The sequence below is a fragment of the Triplophysa dalaica genome, chromosome 10 (assembly GCF_015846415.1).
Source record: "Triplophysa dalaica isolate WHDGS20190420 chromosome 10, ASM1584641v1, whole genome shotgun sequence".
Classification (NCBI taxonomy): domain Eukaryota; kingdom Metazoa; phylum Chordata; class Actinopteri; order Cypriniformes; family Nemacheilidae; genus Triplophysa; species Triplophysa dalaica.
The window spans coordinates 8347524-8362650 of record NC_079551.1 but is presented as its reverse complement, the minus strand read 5'-3'; the positions used below and the strand labels follow the sequence as shown (position 1 = coordinate 8362650).

Below are 15127 nucleotides of genomic sequence, written 5' to 3'. Positions count from 1 at the left end.
CTCTTTCACGAGAACTCAAGCTGTGGGCCATTAAAGCTTAATAGAAACGTGAAAACGGCTCGTAGCGTTTGTTAAATAAAACGCTATTGGAATTGTCGCTGAATGCTTAAACGACTCTGGTTAAGTTCAAACGTTAAAGAACATTATTTGTAAATTAGAAAAGCTGTTTATCGATTAGTCAAGACAAACAAAAACAAAACTACGGAAAAAAGTAAAAAATACATATCAAATGAAAGATTTTGTTTATATTAATCAAAATAAATACCTGAAGGTGTAACTTGCAGTAACGTATAGCAGGTGACACAACAAGCTCTTATTTCTCTCGAGAAAAAACGAGAAAACAATTCTCGCTGTTTGTTGTTAATTTATTTATTTGTGACGCAGTCTATTCTGCTTTCGACCAAAAGCAAACATGTCTGTTGACATGAAAGTGTGTAAGAGCGTATGACGTATCGACAGCCCAGCCTCCGCGGCCTGGCGTAGAATACAGCACAACATCCAGTTAAGTCAGTCTGGGACCGCGTCCAAACACTGACCAACCAAATTACAGACTTCATCTCGACACTCGCTCTCTTACTGGTCACAAGCTTTTTCCAGTCGAGACCTTTAGATGACCTCCTCTGGCTAATCTAGTGGATAACATTTAAAGCTGCTCGTTTTTAAGCTACAACATCTTGAACTTAACCATCCATCATATTTCTAGCGCTACTATTCGACATGCAAAAACGTCAATGTCAAATTTGTTGTATACAACACATTCCAATACAGACATTCCTGACCTCAGGACACTCTAGAGGACACAGGCTCTCCTAGTGTCCGCTTTAGAATTAAAGCATTTGGGAGATATGAGCTTATCCGCCCCATATGTTCCTCCATCCGGCCTCTCTCATCTTTTTTCCAACCTTGAAAGCATGCGGTGACCCAGGGATGTGTAAAAGGGTCCAAATGAATTGCTTGGGCACTTGAGCTCCTCTCCCCATTACAGCGTGTTGCCCTACCTGTGTTGAGTCAGCACTGCGCTCGCTCTATCCATCTAATGGACAGCGTTGGAATTTAATTAGCAGGACGCCGCAGAGTGAGGGCCTGAAGATTCTCCGGGACGCAGAAGGGGCGCGTGTCCCTGCGCGTATGTGGTTTGGCCACAAGAGAATGGATATGACACTAGGACTCTCTGGCTTGGGATCTTATCTGCACTGCGAAACAGTCACCCCAACATTCAAATACAAATTCATTGATTCGCACTGATGTTACTTAAAACATGTATCAATTTGTTGCTTTTGCAGAACCATACAATGGAAGTCAATGGGGGCCATGTTGTTTGATTACCGACATTCTTCAAAATATCTTCTTTTGTGTTCTGAGTAAATGATAAATGTCAGATTTTTGGGTGAACCATCCCTTCTAAAAAGAATAAAAGAGATATACTCATTTTTGCCTGCATGGTCACAATAAGAGCAGTCGGGCTGGTTACAATATACAGTCCCTGAGCTACACTGATGTCTTATCTCTGTATGTCTGACTTTGAACTGTTCATTGGCTCCTCCCAACAGCGAGGCAGAGAATGGCTCGCAGCAAATGTGAGTTGCAGCCTGAGTGGGTGGATCATGTCTGGGTTATCCCACAGGAAGTGCTTCGTACCTGTAACATTTCAGCGGACCGAGTCAATATTCCAAGAAATGTGTATTGAACAAGCGGCGCTGACACTGATAGCCTTTAACATAGATAACACAATTCCTGTGCTTTAATCCATGTGCAGATACGGTCGTAGCGGAATTATAGCAAGCTAATATCGAAGAATCACATCTGACCAAAAATATACATCACATTACAAAAAATGTAATGTCGCGTTCATAATTGTACACTTGTGAAGGCATATTCTATATTAATGTGCCAAGTTACTACGTTTTGTTTTGTTAACTAATAGGGGTGTCACGGGATCTCACGAGATCCTCGCGCAATTGGTATGATGGAGTGCTGGGCTAGAAATTGCGACCAATTTAGTGGCATATGCTCCCTATATTCAACCTGTGCAACCTTAAAATATATTTGGGAGGATTTGTGTGAGTGCCTGTTTCCATTACTGTACATAACTGCACAAGGTTTGTGCCTGCTGTGAGCTGCAGTGAGCTACAGTGGCCGGCCCAGCCATTCATAAAGACAATGTGATTTTCCATACCGCAGCGCAACTTTCCCACCGCTTCTCTATGTAAACATGCTAGACGGATGGTTTCAACATTCACGCGTCTTTCGCGTCCGAAGGCAGCGCCTTGTGCACAAGTGCTTACTGCTGTTGAACAGTATCGGACCGTAGCACAAGTTGAGTGTAGCAATTGCAAAGTTCACTTTACGTTTTTTTAAATACATTCACAGGCAAACCTCTTCAAAAAAGGATCATCTGTCTCTTACATATGTGCAATGTAAGCATAAAACATGAAGTGTTTATGTAGTTTTAACTGTTTCTCTGAAGGCTATGAGGGTTCAGTCAGTGGAGGTTGGGGATTGACAGTGTGATATGATCAACACATCTGCTACCACGAGCACTATGCAAAAAGGATATAAAGAAAACAACCACAGCTCTTTACTAAAAGCTGCACCTGTTACGAAAACAAAGCATAATTGTTGTGCAATTACTGCCTGTCAGTTGTGTTTGTGACAAAACATTTTGCAGTGTTTACACATTGTTTATTACTGTATAATACAATGCATTAAAATAGAAGTTTAATTTGAAGGTTGATTTTATGATGCCCTCATTTTTTGCATTTTGCGTTTTAAAGGTGAATAAGAGACGGACGGGATTTCTTTAAAAAGTCAAAAAATCTTGTGTCTCGTCTCGTGGGATAAGTGTCACATCAAACCCCTATCGAATAGTAATAAATACTTAATATTAATAAATAAATTAAAATGAAGGCAAATATTTATTGAAAAACAAAAATGTATATTTCTGGAAATACAGTTGATTTTACCACATTTAAGATTGATTCAACCTGTGAACTTACTGGATGACATTTATCGATTTAATTTATTCACACCTGCGATCCAACATCATTTTAATCAGGTTATAATGCAACTTATTCCTACAAACTGTTTAAACCCTGGTCAACTGGTAAATCCCTATAACCACCAACCTCTCGTGGCCCGAAGTGACCATGACCAACAGGTGCATATTAACCGCCGAGCCAACCAATTATCAATAGATTACACTTTGTCTTCTTTTGGCCACTGCGTGACCAATAATAAAACCACGAAACGGCAACCGGGACGACCCAAGAATCTCTAAACAACAGTCTATATTTCACAACACAGTTCCACATTCTCCAACGCCAGTTGTTTCCCAACTGTGAAGTAACACAAACCCCATGCGAGTGTGAGCTTTCCCAGCTCCGGCGCATTAGCCTTAAGACGGCAGATCATCGCTGGGAACGTATAACAAAAGCGGCAGGGGGGTCGAGGAACACAAGTTGCGATTTGGGGGGGTCTCATTCAAACATGCGTGCGACGAGAGGGTCTCCTCCATTCTTTTTGAAATCTAACCAATTAGCTTGGTCACACAGCTCGCCGTTCCCAGATGGTTCACAGCTAATCAAGAGCCGCTATTGTTTTGTCTGTGAAAACAGTTGTGGGATTGAAGTGTGGGTAAAACTCAGCCGGAGCTGCTGCTGGGGAAGAGCGCTGCGCTAGGTAAATTTAACATGGCCGGCGTAGAGGTCCCCTCTGGTTGGAGATACACAGCAACTTCAGCAACAACACACGATTCCTAAAAAAACAATTCTCATGTTGCTTTGCATGGCCTTGAAGTTGAAGGATTGCAGTCTTAATCAATGGGAAAGGTTGGAGGTTAAAATTTTCAACATTCCTTCATTAAGCGCTTGAATTTCCTCCAAACGTGATCACCCGAGCGGTTCACAACTCCCCTTAAACAGCCGTGTTTACATTCTATACAAATCCAAAGCAGGGGCAAACAGGCTAATTTGGAGCGTGTTCGGCCGAAGCTCTGAAGGCCAAACAGGACCGTGCCAGGCTCGGGGTCTGGAGCGCGCCATAGCCCTGTTACCCTTATTGGCTTATTTATTTATATTTTTGACAGATGGAGGGACTCGGGGCAGTTCTGGGGATAAATAGTTCAATAATTTAAAGTCAATTCCATACTCCCTCTCGTTCATTCAATAATTATAAACAACATCTGACAGCGCGGACGTAAAAAATACATAATAAAATACAAACGTAAGCCTGCTTAGAGACCGCAAGCATTGTTGACATATGGCTGGCCTGTAAGGTTAGAAAAACATTGATTTTTATCAATTACTCACCCTCATGTTTGACTGACTTTCTTCTACAAAACACTAAAGAAGATATTTTGAGAAATGTCTCGGTGGTTTTGTGTTCATACCATGGAACTCAATGGGGTCCAATGTTGTTTGATTACCAGCGGCCTTAAAAATAACTTCTTTTGTGTTCTGCAGAAGAAAGAAACTCATACAGGTTTGAAATTGCATGAATTTTTAGTGTGGGGTGAACTGTCCCTTTAAGAATACAATAAGCCAAGCAAGCTACATTGCAAGCTACATTTACAACACGTTATGTGCAGAAATGCTCAAATCTCATGTTAACGTTAATAACCCTAATCCAAATATAAAGTCTAAAAATCTTGTGAAAACAGAGGAATTCTGACTCAAACGAACACATGTCACTCCCAGACAGGGTAAAGAAATAAATCTGTGCATTGCTCAGAAGCAGATGGTCGTAACGGGTTTCGGGACAGACGAGCAATTGAGGTAACACGTTCCCTTTAACACAGACACGCATAAAATGCCACAAACACACACTCACAAACAACAACAACATCATGAGAGAATGCGATCAGTAACACACCCCCAGCCTTTCTTCTATATTTTACCAGCCATACGGTACTTTATTTTCCACTTCTTTTACCATCTGTAGCAACTATCCCCCATAGACACTCACAGCTGTCCCGTTTCATGTCTGTGCTCTCCTTTATATTCCGGTCCGAACGCCTAAGACGCACAATGGCGCCCCGTGTCTCAATCACCGGATCTGCATTATTCTCCTTGCAGTGGGAGTGAAGCTTTCGTGATAGCAGTGCTATGGCGAACGCAAAACAACCTGAAAACGTGTCGTTTACTTTCTTTCTTTCATCTGTATCAGCAAATAAGATAATAAAAAAATTTTAAAAATCGAAGATTTTTTTTACATAATCATTGTTTTATATTTTATGTAAAAAATGCTCAAATAATAAAAAGAATTTCAGCTACTCTACTGATCAAAAGGCAGATTCTGATCAAGGTTTAGAGTGATAGTTCACCCAAAAATGACAATTCTTTCATCATTTACTTGCCCTTGTCCTTTCCAACCTGCATGTCTTTCGTTGTTCCACAGAACACAAAAGAAGATATTTTGAAGAATGTTGTTGACCAAACACCACTGATCCCCATTGACTTCCGTTGTTCGGACACACAATTGGCCCCCATTCACTTGTTTTGTAAACAACGCAAGTTGTTCACCGACATTCTTCAAAATATCTTATTTTGTGTTCTGCTGAAGAACGAAAGTCATGCAGGTTTGAAATGACAGAATTTTCATCACCGTAAGTAGATCCCAGTTTAAGGTCACATAAAGAGGCGTTTGGTTGCTAGGATTCGTTTTACGACTTTCGTTCGGTTTAGAATGTACAGCACAGTGCATTCCAACCTAGTGCTCGGGTTTCTTTTCTCCAACTGAGTAAAACGCTACAGATGGTAGAATAGTTCAACGTGAACTTCTCTGTCTTGCATTCAATGATGGCCACTATAAAATTACCATTACCAGCTTATTAAACATGAATTCACGTTTAAAGCATCATCATAAACAGTGCGTACAACCTGGAGGACAAATTGAATTTCAGCAAGCTAGCAATAAAAAGAAGCACTGCTTCCACATTGTTGTTGGCGAGAATAAAACGCAGCGCCTCAAAATAGTTCCTATTCCTGCCTGATCCACACATGAGCCGTCTCAACATTCTAATGAAGTCCTCAGCGAGACTTAATACAATCACAGTTCCTCCCAGCAAAGGACTTGCAATGCCTCGCTCGCTACCGGCCGGGGCCTAAGACAATGGCACTCTTGTTGACTGGCATGTGCGCACAAAGGCTCCTTTCTCAGAAGTAAGCCAAAGTTGCTATTCTGCAATGAACAAGATGTCTGCGCTTTGGAAGTCTAGAACGGTCGGATCCTTAAAAGACACCCGATGCACACGAGACGCTCGGTTCAAATGAAAACGACAGAGCAAAAGTTAGCAAAAACAACAGAAAAACGATTTTAAGAAATATATCCATATGTACAGTTGCTGAAAAATTTAAGAGAACAGTTTTGTTTTAAATCTGAAATTTTGCTTGTATGGTGGCAATTTCAGTCCAATGTCTGTACAATGTCAACAGAAAAAACCTTAGAAATGACAAAGTCATCCAGAAGGAAAGTGTAAGACTGAGAGATACAAAGATGCATGAAAGTTGTGAAAACTGGCTTATTCCATGATATATTTATTTCTGAACTGATTCTAATATACATGTAAAAACGTTAGTATTGTGTTGTTTAAACATAAATACAAACTTGTTTGTTTCAAGATCTGTGAACGTTGCATCTTTTTTTGTTTTGACCAGTTTGTCCTGTTTCTATTTTCTGCAAGAAAAAAACACTTCTTTATTTGGAATTTGAGAGAAATATTGTCACAACTACACAGAATGAAACACAAATGATCATTTTGTATGTGATAGTAGTTTTTAACTTTCAATAAGCAAACATAATCCAATCTGATTTCTAAGTAAGGAATCGAAACATAATAAAGTTGTGTTAAAGGCAGCTACTACACTTCCTATTTGAAAGCATTTATACATTTGTTACAAAAAACCAACAACTAAAATTCACAAAAAAATGCAGCATTTTATCATCTTCAAATCCATTCTGCACAATTCAGCGTATTTTCTTGGTCATTACGTAATGCCATCTCATACAGCCAAGTAATACGCAGTTAACACAGGAAGCATTAATCGTGTGAATAAAAGGGAAAAAATCCAAAGTAAAAATAGCCGATCTCCCATCATGCGGTCCATTTCTCTCTCAGTGGCTGTGCGCTGGGACGACTGAGGAGTTAATACAAAACTAATTAGCAAAAACTGACTGGTGCCAACCCCTACCATTACCATTCCTGCCTCTCTACACAGGGGGACAGCAGTAAGCCCACGGCACAGGTGTAGCGCTCACACCGGCTCGAGATTACTGCCCACTGCCTCCACACCCGAAACCCGTCGATGGATTCTTAACGCTGCTGTTATATCAGAAGAAAAATCGAGTGTGATGCATTTAAAACTGGAAGAAAACCAAAAATATGATCTGTATGTAAATGAATTTTAAAACATAATTAGGAAGAAGACAATCGTTTTGGAAGCGCAATAGCAGTCGACAGGGAAAAAATGCTTTTGTGTTGAAACGTTGACACGTGAAACTCAAGCCAGCAATTTGGTCCAAATCTGCGAGGAAATATCGGCACTGACAATGCAAATTATCCGGATTACACAAATTTGCCTCGCAATCAGGTTTGGAAGAAACGTACCCACTAAAGGCAAACGCTGCGCAACAAAACGTCTCCCAGTGCCCCCTCCCAACAAAACCATCTGCTTTCTTCAATCCAATAACATCGCAGAAAAAAGATGGTTCAAAAGCAGGTCAAACGCAACGATATTAAAACTAACTGCACTGTGTTCTTTCTCTGGACGGAGGCTGGTCTTTTAGCGCTGGGCCTGTGCCAGGGTAGATGTGCGACAGTTTGCACAATCGGAGAAGAAAAGTTACCGCAGAGCGACGTACTGTGTGGCACGGCTATATTTTTATGAATGGACAACAACCTGGCTTCTAATGAATGGTACTTGTTGAGATTTACTTAGCAAACGAGAGGCCGGAGAAGTGGAAGAGGATGGGTGCGAGGGGGCAGGGAGGTCCCGAGCCGCAGTGTGTACTGCAGTAACCACAACAAAGGCTGTGGTTTATCCCACAATCGCCTTAAATAGAGCCAAATTATTGTTATTCCTCAGCCTGTGGAAAGGCAGGGAATATAAAACGGTTGTAACTCAAGACGGGCCAAAAGTCAGCATGAAGATATCTGGATCAGTGGATACAAGTACTTTCGTTTAAAAAACGCTTTAAAAACTACGTTGATTTAACGTAGCATAAGGTTGCATTTACGTCCTCTCCTTAGCGTAGTCTTTAAATTCCATGACAAATGACAAAACTTTTATAGCAGACTTCCCAGAACTTCATGCAAATTCACAAAAACACAAGGACGACTTGAGCTAACAAGTTCTGAAAGACTCTAAATCTGTTTAAGAGCTCAAATGGAAGTGGGTCAGACAACAGTAACAGTTGGTCGGCCGCAATGCGGGTCACTTAAGGTAAGTTCAATATAAATATCAATCAGGCGCTCTGGAAATGTCCACACAGGCCGAGTCTAAGGTTTGTTATCTATCTACGCCAGCGGTATCCTTCCATTGTGCGGCAAGATTGAACACAAAGTGCAATGAGACACATGTACAGTTCTCAACAAATTAAACTGTATTAAGCTGACATACCAACAAAGAGTTTGAATTGACATCTATTGTTACTATACGTATATTGCTTGTTTCTTTTATAAATTGTGCTTTTTATGTGTTGAATAAATTTTGATAAATTAAGTTGATACATTTTCAATCTAACACAATGCATCGTCTTACTTCACATGTAACTGAACCTAAACTTGCATGTGACCTCATAATAAAAAAATGATCAAATGTGTCCATTTTATTTCCAAAACCAAATTCAGTGACTTCCCTTACATTCCATTAATAAAATAAAATGTGTGTCTTAAGCGTGGCACAACACAGAACGGTGACATCACAAATTTGCATCAAACTCATTTTTCATAATGTGAAACAAACCATCAGGTTGCCAGATTTAAAAGGAAAACGCTGATTGTTTGACATTAGTCTGGGTCTCCACGCACATCACTTTGCAGCCCAAACAAAACCACCTGTTTTAACAGGAGGTCAAGAGGGCAAAGCCAAAACCAAAGCTCACCTTCCGCTTGACTGGCTTCTAATAGGAGTGGATGTTTATCTAGGGGGTCAAATGCCTTGGAGATGGGGTCGTGACCTTAACATCTTAAGCCGTGACCTCTCCCACGTGTGGAGTGCTCCTGTCGTAAATTAGACGTACACACGCGGCCTCTTCCCTAGCCCAGCGGGGGCCTCGACCTCACCACGTGTGTCTTTTGCAAAGAAATCCTTATATTATTTTAGCAGGTTAAGTGGGATTGACTAAAACAAGTCTAAAACAATCCCACCAGCATCAAACCCCCAACACTGTCAACTTATATACTTATATACTAAATACAGTTCAACAACAACTAAAACTGATAATTCAAAAAATGGGAAAGATGTGTCTGTTAGATGCATTGAATATTTAAAAAACCTGAGGTTGAGGAGTGTCATTTTTGTGACCCATGTCATAAAATAAAATCAACTATTGGATGAACACATGGTCCCGCCTCGAACTTGCACCATTGGTTGAGGTGTAGCATTTACACGCTTTGAAACACTTTTCTGTTTTCTCCATATATTGAGCTGAGAAAAGAGAAAGTTTAAAGTAAAAATTGAATTACACACTTCACCTTTGAACTTGCAACTTCATTTTCATTATTCCAAAAGGATTGGGCTGTCGCGGTATCAGGTTTTTACTGCACGGTTATCTTGGCCAAAAGATTCAGTGGTAGCTGTTTCATCGCAATGTAATTTTTCAAAATAACTGAAGCTATTGTCAAATTTAATATTTTATATAATTTTCATATTTTCTCTTTTTGTCCAATGAATCCCCCTCAAAATAAGTTTTGCGAGGCGCAGATACTTTTTAAACGCTGTTAAATGGGTTCTGAATTATCTATAATATTAACACAAAATCGGTAATCGTGATTTATATTTATATACCACGGTTATTAAGAATACCGATATGCTATGACACTCAAAACAAGGATATTTAAAGTCGCAAGTGAAATTTTACACTGCTTCCGATGTTACAAAGGTCAACGATAATGTTTCCTAGAGCAATTACAAACCAACCCTCCCAGCACCGATAGCAAAGTGTTATTGTCCAGAGGAAGAGGGTGTGTTCACTATCCCGCACCCCTCTCCTCTCCGAAGCCCCACTATTGCCACCTGCGTATGAGGTCAGCCTCTCTTCAGATGCCTTTTAATCACGGGGGTTCCAGCAACGTTCAGCTTCTTAAAATAAGACAGCGGAGGAAATCTGATCGGCCTGTATGCGGGTCAGAGTTGAGAGGAACCGGAGAGAGAGTTTCCCCTCCTCTTGTTCTCTCGCTGAGACCCATTCACGATCACGAGTCACGACTGAATAAAAAAAGGCAACTTTGTCGATTAGGATGTTAGTGGGAGCGGGGCGGCTAAATAGGCTCCCTGCTGAATAGGCTTTCAGAACATCAAAACGGAGGAATTCGGCACTGGCGTTTAAAGCGACAGTGTACGTTACGTCGTCCTTGTCCTTACAAAGAGCTCAAAGGCTCCGGGTCTTTGTGTTCCAGGCGAGTCGGAGTAATTTACACGATCCAGTTTCGCAACCTGCGAGATATCCTGCGCTAAAGCTCGCTTTTACGGCTTTATATCAACGGCCTTCGGGTCACGCATTTTAAATCTTTTATCAAAGTCCAGACTGCAAAGAACGTGCAACAGAATGCGATCGCTGCTAACTTGCCACGTTTTGCATGCGAGAAGTAAAAGTAATTAAGCTTGGTTATTTAAGGGGGTGAAACAAAGTGTGCTTCCAAGTGAACGCTTGACGAGTAAAGACGGATCTCCAGCTGCTTTCTGCCAATTACTAGTCAGATATCTGCGCTGGACTTCTCTTTGTATTTTACGTACAAGCTAAACTAACACGACAGTATATTCCACTGTGACTTCGCAACTAAGACCATTAATGAACTTACATCACTTACTTATTTCTAGATGAAACCGGTGGCCTTTTTCACATAAGCCACCCTAATGCTGCAGATGAATTTAAATGCGACAAAATGTGTTAAAAGTGAGAGCGCTACGAAGGCTTAATTGAATTAACTCAAATTTTTAATAAATGGCCACAGGGACAGATCTGGAAAACTACTGTTACCACAAAAGACACAAAAAAAATCACACTGCAAATGGTAATCACAGATCCCACGTTACCAACACATAAGAGCCGCGTAGATGTGCGCCTGGATGCTTGTATTCATACTTTCTGCCAAACGTCAGTCCCTGCGCTCAATTTCCACATTGTATTTATTTGGGAAGTGTATAAACTGACAAAAAGAAGCAAATGATGGTCATTCAGTTTGGAGCAAATCTGTGCACAGGCAGTAAAGAGGGAATCTGACACGCTCGCCATTTTCTTCCCAGCTGCTTTATTGACTCGCTAATAAAATGAAGCGCTTCAACCGCTAAACTGGTTTGTAACTTCCTTCAAACTCATTTGTGTGACCTGACATCCAGAATGTCGACTAAAAACCGATTCACACAGCAGAAACACTCAATCATGCATCCGCTTCATGCTTTCACACGTATTTTTTTAAGGTGGCTTAGAAAATAAAGGGCTTACCTGCATGCACGAAGTAGGCCAAGTACAGGTCGAGTTCCTTTACGGACACTCCTATGTGATGAGGCTGTACGCACAGCCCCGGGTTCGAGCACTGCGGAGATTTAACCAGCCTTTCGCCGTCAGTACTTTCAAGCGGAATACCTTTGAATAAAATCACCATGACCAGGTCCAAGCGCCAAACTTTGTCCGCCTGACGCAGACAGTCAATTCTCCTCATTTTGCCCTTCTGGTCGGGGTTGGCGAGCACACAGCACGGGGGCTTCTTCCCGGTGACGGTGAGCACGAAATCCTCGCGGAACTCCGGCCGGATGTCCTTGCGGAGCTTGGCCAGTAGCCGCGATGCCCACTTTTGCTTGACCTCCGGCTTCTCGCCGAGCAGCTCGTCCTTTACGGCTCGCTCCTCTTCTTTAGACATGCGCTTCTCGTGCTTCTTGAAGTACTTTCGTTTGCGGGCCTGCAAGTTGAACCAGGTGTAGGAGAAAGCTCTCACGTGGGGCAGAAGTGCTTCGATGAAAGGATGGAATTCATCCTGGGAAGGCAAGAGAGCGGAAGTTAGTGCACAGAAATCTGTAGTCACCCAAAGTTACAGTTTTTAACGTTTTAAAAAATGACAGATTACATAAAATATGTATTTTCATATGCATGAAAAAAAAACTGCGAGGTTGAAAACAGAAGCACTAAAATTCAACCATTTTCTCCGGACATCATACAACACATATTCATTCCAATTAGAGTAAAATGTGCAAAATGACAGATAAAACGTCGGAAGGATTTTTCACTGCAAACATGTATGTCTATACAAAATCAATTAAAAAAAACTGCCTTGTACGGCAGGAGTGTGTGTGTGTGAAGCTGGTCTAGGACATATCTTGGCTCTCTGGCAAGAATGCTGGTCTGTAGGGGTCTGCCAGGGCCGAGAAAATACAACAACAGACCAGGAAAATTGGACCGGCTATTTTTATCCGTTCTCTGTAAAAAATGCACACAGAGTTCCAAAAGTGTGCTACATTATTCTGTATCAGAGAGGAGTGTGTTGTTTTCAGTGAGGAGTGTGTGTGAGGGGGATCGTGGGGATTTTGGGGTTGCTTTTTCTATCTGCTGCCAACTCACAACCTGGAAACAAAAATCTTTCTAAATTACAACAGTTAAGGACAAAAACGTCAGATTTCAAAATATAAGAATATATCAAAATATTCAAGTATAATACATGGCTTGATGATGACAAAAGAAAAGAGGGTACATTGTGCATATTTTAAACATGTCTACAGGAAACATTCTAGAAAAGCTGCATAACACAATCACTTGGCCGAGTCTACCCACTGCGTTCCATAAACTTAAGGAATTATTATTACACAATGACTGAATTCCTAAAGACGCGATTCGGATTCATATTTTGTTTTCTTTTATTTCTCTTAATTCATCTTACAAACGAAGGTCCGACATGTATGTCTTTTTTGCATCTGTGTATGTATTTATGACGGCCATGAACACACATTTCTGGGGGAAAAAAGGCGAATAATGAATGTGGTTTTTTTTAATGAAATAATTTGGGAATTTACACCGAAAACAACTCCAGGTTTTTATCACATGGAGTGAATAATGGCAGGCTGCCAATCACTAGAATAACATTTCCACAAACAGCAATAGTCCTGCATCGTGTCCTAAAACCGACCGGGTGAGCACGAGAGGGCTGCCAACAAGCAGGCGTAGTGCACAGTCTCTATGCTGGACTAAGATTTCATTTAAATATCCGCACATATGAATATAACACGTGTAATTTATTAACATAAATTTGGCGGCATTAATTCTTTAATTTCAAGCACTGCTGCTATTGTTTCTTTGGGTGAATAGAAAAATCTACATCTAAATGCATATTATCAAGCATAAATAACACACTTTTTTTTTAATTCAACCAAAGAAAATATAATTCATTTTAAGGGATTTGGAGGGTGTATAATTGCTATGGATTCGAATAAATGTGTAGATCTTGGTAATTGATGATGTACGAGACAACAGATTTCAAGTTATATAGACTCAACAATCAGTACATTACAAACAGACACATATGGCCATCTCACTTTTGTTACGCCACAGAATAAATAAAATTTGCATAAAGCAAATACATCATGATCTTGGTGTATTGCACAGTGTGTGCGTGTGTGTGCTGTGTGTGTGTGTGTGCGTGTGCGTGCGTGCGTGCGTGCGTGCGTGTGTGTGTGTGTGTGTGTGTGTGTACAAGAAAAATCCTCCCCCTGAGAGACACTGAGCAAATGTGTATCTTTAATCATATTGTTTCCTTGCTGTCTTGCACAAAAATCAAACTGTCTCGCCTTCGCGACATAAAAACTCTTTTGTTACATTCTTCACACAATTCAGTGAATGAATTCTCTTCTCTCCCTTCTGTGTCCTTCGGAGTAACTTAATCCAAATTGTGTAAAAAGCTGTGCCTCAAGAACAGATATCATCTTTTGTTGAAGGTTTCATACATGTATATCAAGGGTATGTACGTTTAAGAATAAAATTCTTGAAAAAGTAAAAAAATGAATAATTAAAATATTCCAAAGTATATCAACGTGACTTTTTTTCAAGTGAATTCTGGTGAAATTCAAAAAAAAAACACAATGTGCTTATTATGGAAAACATTTGTGTATGATTATAGAAAACATCCAGAACGTTTCTTCTTTTGTTATAGTTCTATCCAACGTAAACAGAATTTAGAGAAACTGGAGAAAAACTCTATAAGGCTTTCTAAAAAAAGGAAAGTTACATTATCTACTTAGGATCTAGTCATCCGGTCAGGTTTGTCCAGACTATTAAAGTGTTTCAAGCTGAACTTCTCTGTCCTATACGTGAAAAGGCCTCAGCAGGGAACAATAGCCCCTCGTAGCCAAGACAGACATTGAAGTTCTATGCGTGTTAAAATACAGTACCAGGTGAAATGACCGTGCGATTTCATGGGTCTATAAAAAGACAAACGTCTGCAAAAAATACACTGAAAGGGGCACAGATAAAACCCGATTTTTTTTTTTACATAAACCTGATATTACAATTTTTACCTCCTCTAACGCTTTTACAACTTTTAGTTTAATTTAAAGTGAACTTTTAAAGACCACAGATGGTGGTTTGCTCAAATTTACAGGACTTCTATGGTTCTTTCTTATATTTAAAGACGATAACACACACAGTCAAAAAAGCAAACCTCATGCTGTCTCCGACAGAGGATCACTGTCCAGCCACATTTATTATCAAAAACATTTTAAGCCATTCAATATTCTAATTGTCATAAATTATAAAAAATAAATAAAGATCTAGAGACTTGTTTTTATGCATGACTGTAAGGTGTTATCATATTGAGTGCACTAGTCCTCTAAATTCTGTCTAAAGACCTTTTCTTTAAACATCAATGAAGTACTTTTTTTTAACTTCATTCTGTATATTGCCAGTCAAGTAAATAAAAACATTTAAG

General features: G+C 40.2%; 1 protein-coding gene across 8 annotated transcripts in view; it reads right to left on the bottom strand.

Moving 5' to 3' along the window:
- Positions 1 to 15127, bottom strand: part of nfia (nuclear factor I/A) — a 133047-nt gene that overhangs the window by 85127 nt on the left and 32793 nt on the right. For all 8 annotated transcript variants that reach the window (XM_056759226.1, XM_056759225.1, XM_056759228.1 and 5 more), the window contains exon 2: positions 11662 to 12190. In XM_056759226.1, coding sequence (XP_056615204.1) covers positions 11662 to 12190 — 529 coding nt within the window. The remainder of the gene's footprint in view (positions 1 to 11661; positions 12191 to 15127) is intronic.